We start from the raw sequence: 13,825 nt of genomic DNA, 5'->3' as shown, positions 1-13,825 counted from the left end.
AGGCGTTCCAAACTGGATACATGCCAGTCACACAAAGAAGGTAACGTGTCCAACTGATGAGGAACTTGAACATTTTGACTCAACTGTTCTAGAGAGGGAAGTCTCAGGGCCTGGAAACAGCCAAGAGAGAACTGAAACTGCAGGAGAGCCCACTGAGAACAGCATAGTCTCTCAAACAATAAACGACTTCGAGAGAGGTGACAATGTGCCTATCTCAGTAGAGGCAGCCGGAGAGCTAAATCAAGGAGAGGTTCTCCCACAAGCAGATGGATACGGGTTAGAGCTTGAACCTGTTACAGATCCAGAAGAAGAAGAAGAAGAAGAAGGGGAAATAGTAGAGAGAGAGCAAAATACACCGGCATCCCCTGAGCCAGTTGCAGGTCCATCAAGAGAAAACACCATAGCACAAGAGGAGGGTGCTGTTCAGCGTCCTGAAAGAACAAGCAGGAAAAAGACGCATAAGGGAGATAACTGGCCAGAGGAGCAGGCTGCGAAAGAAAAGGTCGTACCAGGTGAAACAATAACAGAAGAAAACGATACCACAAGAACAGAAGATCTGAGTGAAGGAGAATTTCAAGGCGAACGTCGATTGAAAAAAAAAAAGAATCGCAAATAGAAGGTACGCAGGTCCTGAATGGGCATATGCAACAACATCTGAATGGCAACAAGAAATCTTAGCGTTCTGTTTTGATCGAGAAGTACCAGGCCAATACTACGGTACCTGAAATGAATAAGGAAAAGAGACGGTTTTAAAACTGAAATTGAAAATAAATTGAACGTTGGAAAAGCTAAGAAAGAGACTTATAAATTACCGGATGTGACACTGATAACCTGAATTTACTTAAAAAACTCGATTATGACAAGCTGCTAACCTGATTTGACAAAAGGGTCCTGGAGTGAGTGAAACACTGTAAATATACGCAGAGAGAAAGAGACTTTTGCATTAAGAAAAAGAAAAAAAAAAAAAAGATTTTATATCGTCCTCAAGTTGATTGTTATTCTGCTATCTGATTCTTTACAGACATGACTTATAATAGAGGTAGTAAATAAAAAGGGTAAGGTGTGTGGTTGGTTAAGTCTTATATTAGGTATTGTGTGTGCAATAATAATTGTAGGAATGATTGTGGGAATGCCGTGGATGGATAAGAAAGCGACTAACAATGCTTCAAAACCTGAGACTACAACGCTAACACCGTGGGAGAAGTTTTGAGCAGGATGCAAGACACTTGCATGAGGGAACTAATTCAAAAGGGGAGCTTTCTACTAATGTTTTCTATCGCTTGCTGAACGAGTACGTTGAGTCCATGGATGCGAAAAACTGTTATGTGTGCACAAAGATTCCTTCATCAGTGCAAGAAGGGGTCACCTATCATAGTCTTCCTTTAACATACGGGATAAGTTGTAGCTTGCTATTAACAAGATTCTATAATCAAGAGCATGTGCAATATTTCTATTCAAATATGGATGTAGTGTTTTCTTTTGTGCATGTGATTGAGTTTCTGAACAAATTAGCTAAAGAGCATAGTATAAAACTAGTTAGAGGTTTCTTTGAACCGACACTTACATTTGGGACAGCTTATGCACACCGCAATAATCTGACTTGCTTATTGACACCTGTAGAGAAAAGCTTCTTAGATCACACCGATGATAGACGCAAAGCATTGAAAGAAAGATTAGAAAAGGGGCTAGAAAAACGCACATATGCAAATGATTATGCTTACACTGCAATAAAGACGCAAGGAAAATTAGCTATAGATGCATTACATGTAGGAAGGCTTTGTATATGTAGGCAGAAATCTGAACATGACACTCTATTTGTGGGAACGAGTGAATGCAGGCATGTGTTTTTGTTTCAGAGTAAATGGACATTCATGTTAAATGGGCAGGATCCAGCGATCCCTGTTCTAACCAAAGCCAGAGCACCCAGCACCAATAAGGCTTAATCTTGTAAGTGGAAAAGGTTTTGTTTGTGGTGTCACGAACAGCAAATCGATCCGCTTTCCTCATCTCCGGAGCAAATATTACCTTACTTGTTGCATTTAGCGTAATCAGAACTTGAGCATTCCTCTATAAAGGTGCATCTGGCGACGACTGCATTTTACAAACGCTCGGACTCTTTGCCTTCGTTATGGTCCTCTAGGTTGATAAAACGATTTCTGAAAGGGCTTTTCGGAGTGTTTCCACCATTCAGGCCCCCTCTTGGAATCTAAATATTGTTCTTGCGCAACTTATGAAGCAGCCTTTCGAGCCAATTCACAGAGCTTCTCTGAAATTCCTCTTCTGGAAAGTTGCCTTACTCACATCAGCCACATGAGTCAGTGAGATACAAGCACTTTCCATACAGGAGCTGTTTTTACAGATCAAAAAAGACAGACTAATCATGCGCACTAACCCACATTTTATCCCAAAGGACTTGAGAGAGCGTAGCTTATATATTATATATTAACATGAAATGTTTATGATTCTGCATAGAAACTATAATAATAATTTTTGCTTAAACGTGCACTTGAAATGTGACTACGGGGAGTGGCCGCCAATGTATACGTAGACTAATAATAATGACCAAAATGTTTTATATCACGTTTAAATAAGTTTGTACTAATGACTGCGTTATTGAATCTGTGCTGAAATCCCCATAGGCCTTAAGTTAGCAGGAGCCGAAGTTTAGCTGTTTGGCTTTCATATTAAATGTATTTTCCTATTTTGCAGTGTGCTGACTCATAGAAGGACATGACCCTGCGTGCTCTTTTTCTTCAAATTAGAAGACAAATGTAACCATGTTAGATCCGTTCTCATACATACTTTTCCCTGCTCGTGAAATAAATGTTAAAAAACAAACTAACAGTGTAGATTAATGTAATGCACAAGGTCATTCAAACCGGTGAAGACAATGGAACTGCTGACCAAAAGATGTGCAAAGAATTACAGAAAGATTAAATCATACCGGACGTGCCACCTCTGAAGACGTCAATTATGAAGACCAATCAAAGACTTGTAAAATAATATGGGGTGAAGAATTAGGTTACCTAATGTATTTTCTGATAGGTTAAAGATAGTGGGGTATAACAGATGACCAATAGAATTTTGGGGGAATGTACAATGGAAAAAGGATAAAAACCCATGTCACGGGAAGTCATTTAGGTGGGTTAGGGAATGCTATTGATTTTATCCAGAAACTCTGTCACTCTGGTGACTTGCTGGTTTACTTAAAACCATCCTCGCCCTTAGATTGTCCATGTTACACTTTACCTCCTTATGAGGGAAGTGCCCTTTTGCCCCGGAGCTGAGTTTGACTGATGGGGAATTGACTGATGTCCTGAAGACGAAGACTGAACCTATGCGCTGACCTAAACCTTGGAGGGTAATTATGACAATGCATTTGTGATTTGTCTGTTTGCTTTTCCTTTCTAGGTACCAACTGCTTATTTTGACAGAGACCTTAGTTAGATGTTTTTCCAAATTAGTGTTCTAAATTGTTTTGCATGAAGCCCAACATGTGATTAGGACAGGTGTTCACCATAACTGATGCAAATAGACAAACGTCCGAGACTATGCTTTGTTGAACTGACACATTATTGACACTCTGCCGAATTTGACCTATGTTCACGCCGTGTTATGTTCTGATGTTTGTGATACTTGCTTTAATGAAAGCTTATCAAAGTTGCCATATTGTGACTATGCTATTATGTTTCTTGGTATTGAGATTAACGCATCTGATTTTAGACTGTAATTAATAGGGAATAAAACTCATAAAATTCTACTAAATCGGTGTGGTTATTCATGGCTGAAAGGTCATGGTAGTGTCTTGATTTGATTAATGACTTTGACTAAAGTAAAATGTACTGTTGTGATAAATATTGATGACATTATTAACGTATTGATTGACATATTGATTAGCTATCTCGTCCTAAGGTGTCTCTCAACTGGGTCAAAAGATTCATTGGCCTAAAACGAGTCCTGATGTGTAATAAATTATCATAAAGGGACGCGTTAACAGTTCCTTCGGATTTTCATCTGAATTAGCCCTTAGTTTTCAAGACATTTTTTCCAGCTCTGACGACTCCTGCGGAGAGAGCATTGCACTCTTTAGACATTAAAAGTGTATTAAATTCTATATGGACAGGACTAAACCTTTTTGCAGGTACAATCAACTGTTTGTGGCTTACAGTGCACCCAGATGGGGTCAACCGCTCTCTAAACAGATCATAGCTAAATGGATCTCCTCAGCAATTCAATTTTGCCACCAGGCAAGCCACTAATTTTGTCTGTCCGTGCGCATTCGATGCGGGCAGTTTCTTCAGCAGTGCTATTTGCTGGTATACCGCTGCAAGACATTTGTAGAGCAGCAACGTGGAAGAGCTGCCATATGTTTACCAGACATTACTGCTTGGAAGCACTATCTCAAGGAGAGGTAGCAGTGGGTCAAGCAGTCCTCAGGAACCTTTTCCAGTGACAGTGAGGCACCTCTTTCATCCCACCTTCCTGATGTCAGGTATGCACATTGTCTATGACTAGTTGTCTCAGATTCATGCTAAATGCTTATGGTGATGTGACTATAATGTTTAAAATAAAAAAATAAAAAATAATTTTGATATATTGGTATCTGTTAACATATTGTCAATGTGTGTCTTTAACAGATTGCAGGAGTGTTACAATGTGCATATGTACTGCTTGCTATTCTGATTCAAGCGGTGAATCTATGAAAGTTCCAATACTGGAGTAAGAAAATTAGTTACTTACCTGTAAGTGTAGTTCTCCAGTATTGGAATCTTCCATAGATTCACATGTGACCCGCCCGCCTCCACAGAGAAGCTCACCTTCACCTCTCTTTTTCTTTGTCATGTTATACGCACTTGTGCTTTGAAAATCTGAGGTACTAGAGCTTCTCTCAGGAGGGTTCTAGAGGGTGGTGTCTCCTGATTGGTGGATTCTGAAGTTTGGTCCTTTTTCTTAAAATGACTCTGATAGAGTGTTAAATTAAGAGGCCTAAGGGCACGTAGGTGTAAATCTATAGTAACACTGCTTGGTTAAATGTACTGGGGGCTCCCATCTCGAAGATGGGGAATGATTCAAGCATGTGAATCTATGAAAGTTCCAATACTGGAGTAATTAAGCATTCTACCAAGGTATTTGGCTTTAAATATACATATACATGGGTATTCTTACCTTTTGTAAAAGCAGTCTGACAAAATTGACCATTATAGGCTGCACAATGTTCTTGTCTTAAATGTTTCTGCAGGCCTTCCTGAAGAAAGGCGAACATCTACACTCAAGAAGATAAATTGTAAAGAAGTGCTCTGGGATTCATGCACGTAGGTGGGACTATTCAGTGCTTATGACTATCAATGGACATCCCCTGAAAGAGAAACACCTTTCTAATTCCCTCCAAGAAATTTTTCCAAACTGGTATCCTGAAGAAAGAACTTTGTGGCGGGGATTTCCTATTGGCAATAACTGTAGCAAGCTGCACCTTTATTGAGTATAGTGCAACCTAGAATTCAACGAATAAAGATGATACAGAAGCAGCACTTCACATAAACCATTGTCTGCTGCTTAATTTGCAAGAGTTTAAAAGTCACTTTGTGAAGGTTAACTGGTGATCTTTCTGATAAGCTGCGCTGTTTTTTGTGTTAAACATATCAATAAGGCAAAACCTTTGCTCACATAGTGTTAACATGTGTAAAAACAAAAACATAGTGATGAAACACACCACAAAATATACTGCATTACGCTGTATAATTTGCCTGCGCTAAGTGTATAATTTAGTCAGCCCTTCCGTATACTTTATTCCTCTCATAATTCCAGTGGTCATGGTAAAGGGTGATGCCTTTATCCACAATTCCCTGCTTTAGTCTTCTTTATTTTTTGGGATAGGAATTTAAAGAGTGAGCTTCATCCAAATCTATTTTATAGTACTTAAATGTAATTTTTTATTGATTATGCTGCCTCTGTTGGTATGTTTCTTATCAGATCATTTTGTAAAATTAAGTTTGTCTATTAAAATTTGCTCATTGATCCGACAGGAAGTCAGAGATATTTTAAGTTTATGAATATCTGAGGAAATCCCATGTAGTAGTATGATATGTTTTTTCACGAGAATCAGCAAAAATCCATATGCCCATGAGGGAAAAAATGCTCGTAAAGAGAAGAAAACCAAACGCTGCTCATAAGAAAAACACTCAAAAAGTGAGCAACATTTGCAAAAGACACTAGAAGAAATATCGAAATAAACACTACAAGTTGGTTTTCTGGGAAACCTCCTTTGGTGGCAAAAGCAAAGGGAACTCATTAAAGGCATGAGGTATTCAGGGAGGTCGAACCAGGCTTTCCCGAGGACACTGTAAATTACACAAATATCATATTTTTCCACATCCTTTGCGAGGTATTATTTTGTACTAGTAACTGCACCTGCTCCAATAAATTAACACTTTTCCTCAGAATTCTAGACAAACCTGAAGATATTAATGAAGGCTTACCTTTTTCAGCAAATGTTCATTGCACAATCGTTCACATACTAGTGTAACCTCAGAGCTTGAAGGTGTGAGCACGGAATCAGCTGTCATCTTTCCCAGGGTCCTCATCAAGGTTGTGAGGGGCATTTCCCGAAGCAGGGCCTTCCAGACCTATTGTGGTTCAAAGATGTGGTTGAGAATTAAATGCTTGTGATATCACTGTTGAAAAAACATCCACCGAAATCAGCCTAGCAAAGATTTTGAAAACTCAAACCTGCCAATGATTCCCAAATCACTACTTGGGCAAGAAGTCAAAAAATATTACCCTACCAAGGATTGCAAAACACCACACCGGGAATGATTCCAAAAACACTAGCATGACAAATACTACTAAAACATTAATCTTGTATGTTTTCCGAAAATATCACCATAACAAAGGATCCTAAAACCCAACCGGCAAACATATTTAAACCAACATCCTAGCACTGATTACAAGAACGTCACCCAAGCAAGGATTCCTAAAACTACCAGAAGAGGATTTAAAAACAACCTTAGCCATAGCAAGGATTAAAAAAAAAACCATCAACTGCTTAATGGGTTCAGAAATACTATCTTGATGTCTTATTTCATTTTTAACTCCATTCAATATTCAATACTTCATTCATTCTTCTATAACTGATCACATACGTGGCACTGAGATAGGGAGTATAAATAAACACATATTCGGTTCCAAAAACACTCGTTAGTTTTTTTTTTTGCGGCACAAATATTTATTTATTATTAGGGTAATCACGCCTACAAACGTACATTTCTGACGTACAAAAGGAGTTTAGGAAAGGGAGCTCCTGTCTCAGCCTATCTCTTCGGCAGCTTTCGAAGCAAAAAACGTGACTGCGTCGCGCTCCAGTGATGAGCGATTAAGACCGTGTGATTATACAGCTGGGCTCCTTTGACATCGACGTCGCTTAGCAGCTAGGACTCAACTGCCCTCCAATGGAGGGATTTGGAGGTGGGAGGGCAGAGAAAACCTAAAATATCCACCCTCCCTTTTTCAGGCTACTGCTCCGATTAGGATACACTGGCAGTACACGTGCACCACTGCGTTTCCTGCCTGAGGGTAAAGCGGATTGGTTCATCTCGGGGCCTACCGAAACCCAGTTCGGGCATATGAGTAGCTGCGGGTCCAATAATCCGGCCGTTGCACCACCATGGCCTTGACCAAGACTCCTTGTGAAGTGAACTGAATGGGGGGCGCCAATTCTCTTATCCTCAGCATGTCATCGGGGAGCAGTAAGCACCACCTTGTACTCTGCTTATAAACACGCTCTCTTGCCCAGCAGATATGGGGCAGATTTAATCAAAAGCAAAAAAAATAAAAAATAGAATCCTAGCAGTCCCACCCCAAGTTTCAACACAGATTACGTCTAGATCTCTACAGAAGACACTTTACCACACTGAGATATCTTAGCAGCTAAGCAGGCTGCAATAACTAGAATTGTTTGGGATTCGTCCTGGAATGCGTTTGCTTGTCCAGGAGGAGATACAGGGATGTGGTGGCCAACGATGCACTCAGTGAATGGATACGCATTCATAGCAGGAGAGAGCCCTAGTACAGGATCGGTCTAGTGAAGGATGGGATCCTGTAAGGTTGACAGATGTTCCGAGTTAGTGAATGAATGGCCGCTTTTGTATCCTTGAAACCTGCAAAAAGCTTGACTGAGGTTCTCAGTGTGAACTGCAGGACTGAAGGATGGTGAAGAATGTGAAATATGCAGTAGCACAAGGGGCGTGAAAAACGGAGTCCCTCAGTTTATCCCTCTGTGCCAGTGGACTTTCTCTGAAGTAATGGGTATCCTCCCTTAGAGGGGAGGGGGACATTTGCGGTACCTGGGCGCACAAAAGGCCAAACTGTTGCTTCCCCATCATCCCCACCCCACACATATACATGTTCAGCAGCTTTTCCCAAAGCAAGTCTAATTGCTGTAGTCAGAGGGACGGGACTCATTTTGCACAGACCAACTCAGCTTCCACAGCCTCTATTTTGTATTTTCTTACTTCTATACCTTTTTAGGTCTCACCTACAGACAGCTTTTAGATGTTAATTGTTGGGAAGCCCTATTGTGGACAATACTAATACTAGCAGTGGGCTTTGAGCCAGCCCACTGCTTACCATTGGTTGACTTTCCTGACAATCTTATTTGCTTGCTTCTTATTCAATGGCTTCCCCTCCTCTCGTTGTACTCGACCCTCCCTTGGAGCGTATCTTTTTTACCATCCTTTTCATTGTATTCCTTGTATCCTCCTACTGCTCTCATTCAGGAAACTATTCCATTCCATGGGGTAGCATGCTTTTTCTTCTGCTCTCCCTCATGTGCTGCATCCCCCGAACACCTGCTCTCCCTCACACATCATATTGCTTCCACCACCACCTCTCCTCACATCATTTGTTGCCTTCCCACCTCTCTGTGTATCTTATTTTTTTCCTTCCCCCCAACTCAAGGTTCTCCACTGCTCGCCTGCCCCATGTTTCCCTCACTCGTTACTCTGCTGTTCCCCCAGACCTCCTGTTCATTAATTAAAAATATACGAATATTGGCTGGCCCACAGCTCCTTATTAAATAGGTGCTTTTGCATACATGATTTAACTTTTTTTTTTATTTACCGTTCCACAACTGGCATCTGTCATCTGGAAGTGGCAAGCAAAAAAAAACAGCATATGCATCATCACGCTGGGCTGATGTAGCATCATGACACATACGCCTGCACGCGCCATCGGGTCTGTTATTCTATTTTTTAGCTGATGCTGCACAGATGTACAAGGGTATGATTAGCTAAACTATACAATATCCTATTGGTATCGCCATCATGCTCCACAATGACAGTAGGACATCATGTTTACATTGCTTTACTTTTTTCCCAACACTTAATTGCTTTTGGGTGTGCTTTTTTATCTGGTACAATTAAAATAAACTAAGAATGAAGGTCCCAGAAAGTTTTAAACTGTCAAATTAAAGCTCAAGACTGGAAACAAGAGGGCCTATTCACAAACTGCATTTTGTAGAACATTTTGTAGTATTACAAAAGTACAGCAAATGTACATCAAAATGCTTTTCATAAATGTACACTCAGAGTTTCTATCGCTGCCTCTTCTATCTTTTTTTGGGTAAAGAGATCTCCACCCACCTGTGAAGTCTCTGTACACATAAGTATACATTGTAGTAGTACAAGTGGGAGGGACGGGGACAGGACTGGAACTTGGGGAATATTTACAACTAAAGGGGAAATGTTAAGGGAGGAGTAAAAAGGGAGTCAGTAAGGGATAGGAAAGGATTTAGGAAGGAACCGCACCCACCCATAATAGAGTAAACCTACTGCTAATCACAAACTGCGCTTCTGTAGTTACTACAACCAAAAACAAACTCAAAAAGTAAAGAAATACTCCATCTCGGAGCAGAAGTTAGTTAACCCTCACACATAGCCAACCACTGGTACTACAGCACCCTCACATAGACAATAATGGAGGTAGGGACTTAAAATTAAACCCCATGAGAAATGGTTAGTGAAAATATAAATAAATACATTTTAATGTTAACACAAAGTAAAAAAAATATTATTTTAATTTGAAATATGCTAATCTTTTTTAGTCAAAAAATAAATGTAAGAATAAACTTTTAATAAAATATAAATGTATTTAAATTCTATTCCTCACGTCTAATAATTATTGATGCACAATACATACATTGAGTATTTTACCTCAAATGTTTTTTTGTTTTAATATAAAACACTAGAGAAAGTATTTTAATATAATATAGTACGTTTTTCATGATGTGGCATTTGTTTTCTTTTGTTCAACATTCACAATAAAAAAATACATTTAAGTTACAATAATATTTACCTTAAAAAATGTAAGTATTTTTTTAATTAAACTTTTTGATTTTTCAATAAGCTTTACTATAGGGAGACTCTTATGCTAAAAAGCTGTTTAATGACTGAACCTGGTGAAATGTTTATTTATACATTTGAGAAATGTAGACTCACAACCAAGCCAGTCTCGAGGCATGCATCAGATTCCGAGACGCAGCAACAGAAGAGTGCACCAGTTTAGTTCCAATGTACATTCACTAGTAGAATTGCAAAGATTGGCAAGGAATTGTGCGTCTTCGCCCACTTCCCTAATGTGCTAGGTGCCATTGGCTTCACCAGCATTGGTCACCTTGGTTCACAGCCAACTTTTTTCGTAACAGATACCACTAGCACTCCATAAGCGTGCAGGCTGTCTGCAATGCCAAGGCTGCTTCATTGATGTCTTTGCTGCCTTTCCTAGAAGAACACACAACAGCAGTATTTTGCAATAGAAGCCACTTGTACGTTACTTGGTGGCTGGGCACTTCAGCGATATGTGGCTTATTGGTAAGTAACAACACCTAACACTGGGCTTTTATCTGAATCGGGGGGTGGCATATCAAACAATCAATAAACAATGCAACACATTACACAAACATTACCCTGCATGTAAGTAAGCCTGCTGTAGTATGATAGGAATAGAGGTCCCTTTGTTAGAAATTCACAATTCTGTTTTTGCAGGTGCTGCTTGGTATGCTCTCACTCTGCATCTCCTCATACCCTAAAGATCTCAGCAGAGGTACAATAGAAAACACATACATACACAAGACAATACTGAATGTACATTTGGATCCTCCAGTTGCAATTTAGATGTCTTGACTATACAGGGGAAGGTTCTGATGGGCTCACCATAAGTTGTGTGCAAGCTTGTTGTAACCTGTTTAGTGCTGCCAAACACCGCCATACGAAAGGGCTTACATATTTATCTTGACCCTGACCTACGCCCACATCCAGGTACCTGTGAAGGAGTGCAGAATAGAGGTCAGGTTATGCAGGTGCGCTATTGGCTGGTCGGCTCATTTTCCTCTTGAGTTACTAGTTTGTTTGCTGCATTTATGTGGTTGGGCGGTATTTTGACAATAATAAATGGTGGACAACTACCACACTGTCTGTATATACCATACTGAGACAATTCTGATACTTGACAATGTTGCCAACTGACATGTTGTGGGCAGGATTAAAAAGTATTTGACTTTATATTTTCTCATACACTGTAACACTTATCAATATCAACAAGCAACCACAATATCTCAAATACCACACTCACGTTTTATGGAAAACCCTACTGCAACACACATATTTTAGGAACACAAACTATCCCGGTTTTGAATTTGTCATTGTATGACACTGGGAGTTTTTGTAGTACATGTTGGGTGTCTTCCTTTCACATGCAGAGTCTAAGCCTGTGTGGGGACATTGCCCTCTGCATGTGGGGGCAGAGACTCCACAACTGGGACGGAGTTCTCTGCCTACCGCAACAAACAGTAAACAACATTCAGGAAGAGAAAGTCTGGCATTGTGTATTCATTCTATTCTGAGCCTCCTCCTTTCCAAGCACCATCCTCCCTCCATCCTGTTTCTCTTTAGAGAATTCTTGCCCAAGAATTACTGAGAGACTTGGCAAGAAGATCCCTACGCCATTCTCTGGTGGGGGTGGGGGGTCTATAAGTACCCTTAGCTTTATAGGGGGGGGGGTGCAGAGACATAGACGAGCAAAGGAGCATGGGCCTAAATATGGAGAGATAACACAATGCACAGCAGTGCAACGGGTGCCCACCACAGGCAGGGGAAGATGTGTCACAAGCGCATTGCGATTCTTCACCGCTCGGCCAGGATTTGGGCCAAAGACATTACGTGCTTGTCCTCCTAGCCACATACACAGCACCCCCGCACAACACTATTTTACCGATGGGGTCCTGAAAGCTATCTGGCCAATCCTCCACGCTCAGCTGGAAGAGCGGAAGAGAGAGACGGTAAGTATATATATATTTGAAACTTAAGCTTTCGAGTACTGTAGGGAACTGTTTCAGACCCCCCCCCCCCAACTCTTTTTGGCTGGTATTGGATGCAACCTTGACTGAAGTGCGCTGGGTCCCTACCAACCAGTTCCCCACTGACATTGTTCTTTTCCCCAAAACTGTACGATTGGCAAAAGCTTTAGCACCTACTGTAAATCCCTAGTAAATGGTACCTTGGTGCCTAGGGCCTGCGGGTCCATAAGGGCTGCAGCACAAATTGTGCCATCCTAAGGAACCCCTCACTAACCACATGCAAAACTGCCATCGCAGGCTGTGTGTCTTGGTGCAGACAAAAAAGAAAGCACAACATGTCACACATCCCTGTGTGCCATGTCCTCTTACACTATATGCAAGTCCCCAAGACAGCAGGCCTGTCAGGCCTAAGGCAGGGAGCATTATATTACATGTGAGGGCATATCTGCAAGAGAAAGTATGCCCCTGCTATGTCTTTGTTGATTCTTAGACATAGTAAGAGTTTCCCAGCTAAATGATGGCTTCAATGAAGATTGGGGCGTTTGGTATCAAACATCTTGTGCTGATAAGCCCACACTAATTCGAATGATGGATTTATCAATACATGTACCCTTAGGGGTGCCCCCTTAAAACCTACCAGCCTCTGACTAGTTTGAGCCAGACTGCCAACACCAGACACGAGTCTGCGCCCCTAAAGTGAAAGCCTTTGCTGTTGGGCGGTCAAACACAAAGTCTGCTGTGGGAGGGGTGTTGCACACCCCCACCTAACAGGATGACCTGCAAATCTACAAGGCGGAAAGCTTCAAAAAGGCCCACCACCCTCTATATGTAGATCTGGCTTCCCTCACAAGGGAAATGCCGACCCTGCTGCCCCAGGGCTCATTTGGCACCTGGACAGGTGGAAAATTTCGTATTCAGAGAGGTGTGTCCACCCCTCAGGTCAGTACTACTCCTAAGATGAGTTGCCTGATGTGGACACTACATTTCAGAATCTGCCATCTTGGTGCTGGCAGATTTAGGAACTCTGGGACAGGGTTATGCCCACTTCCCACAGGAAATGGTCATATAGAGGGTGAAGTGGCCCCAAGGGTAAGCAGCCCATTGGCTAGCACCCTACACTCACCAAAATGCCCCTAAATTCAGTATTTATGGGAGCCCCTGGCACCAGAGAAGCAGATCCTGATGACCTAAGAAGCCGAAGGACCCTGAAGAACTGGGAAAGCAGAAGAGGAGAAAAGAAGCAGATGACCTGCTACCAACCGAGCCAGCCTGTCCTGCATACATCGTTGAAATCTGTACCAAAGTCGACTCGTCTTGCAGCTGTGTCTCCAGAAACCTGGGAGGACTGCCTGCCTTTGAAAAGGACTCAAGAACAGCAGACCTGTTCTCCAGCAAACTCCAAAGAAGGGGCTCTGAAGCCTCCGGAACCGCCAAAACCCGACACCTGAAGTCACCACTGCTCCTGCCTTCTCTGACCCG

At 41.4% G+C, this 13,825-nt stretch overlaps 1 protein-coding gene across 5 annotated transcripts in view; it reads right to left on the bottom strand.

The window, feature by feature from the left end:
• RO60 (Ro60, Y RNA binding protein) overlaps nucleotides 1-13,825 on the bottom strand; it is a 556,402-nt gene that overhangs the window by 333,574 nt on the left and 209,003 nt on the right. For all 5 annotated transcript variants that reach the window (XM_069231624.1, XM_069231627.1, XM_069231623.1 and 2 more), the window contains one exon: nucleotides 6,477-6,623. In XM_069231624.1, the coding sequence (XP_069087725.1) occupies nucleotides 6,477-6,623 (147 nt within the window). The remainder of the gene's footprint in view (nucleotides 1-6,476; nucleotides 6,624-13,825) is intronic.

Source organism: Pleurodeles waltl, chromosome 4_2, assembly GCF_031143425.1.
Source record: "Pleurodeles waltl isolate 20211129_DDA chromosome 4_2, aPleWal1.hap1.20221129, whole genome shotgun sequence".
Classification (NCBI taxonomy): Eukaryota; Metazoa; Chordata; class Amphibia; order Caudata; family Salamandridae; genus Pleurodeles; species Pleurodeles waltl.
Note: the sequence above shows the minus strand (reverse complement) of the source record. Positions and strands in the feature narration are given on the sequence as shown.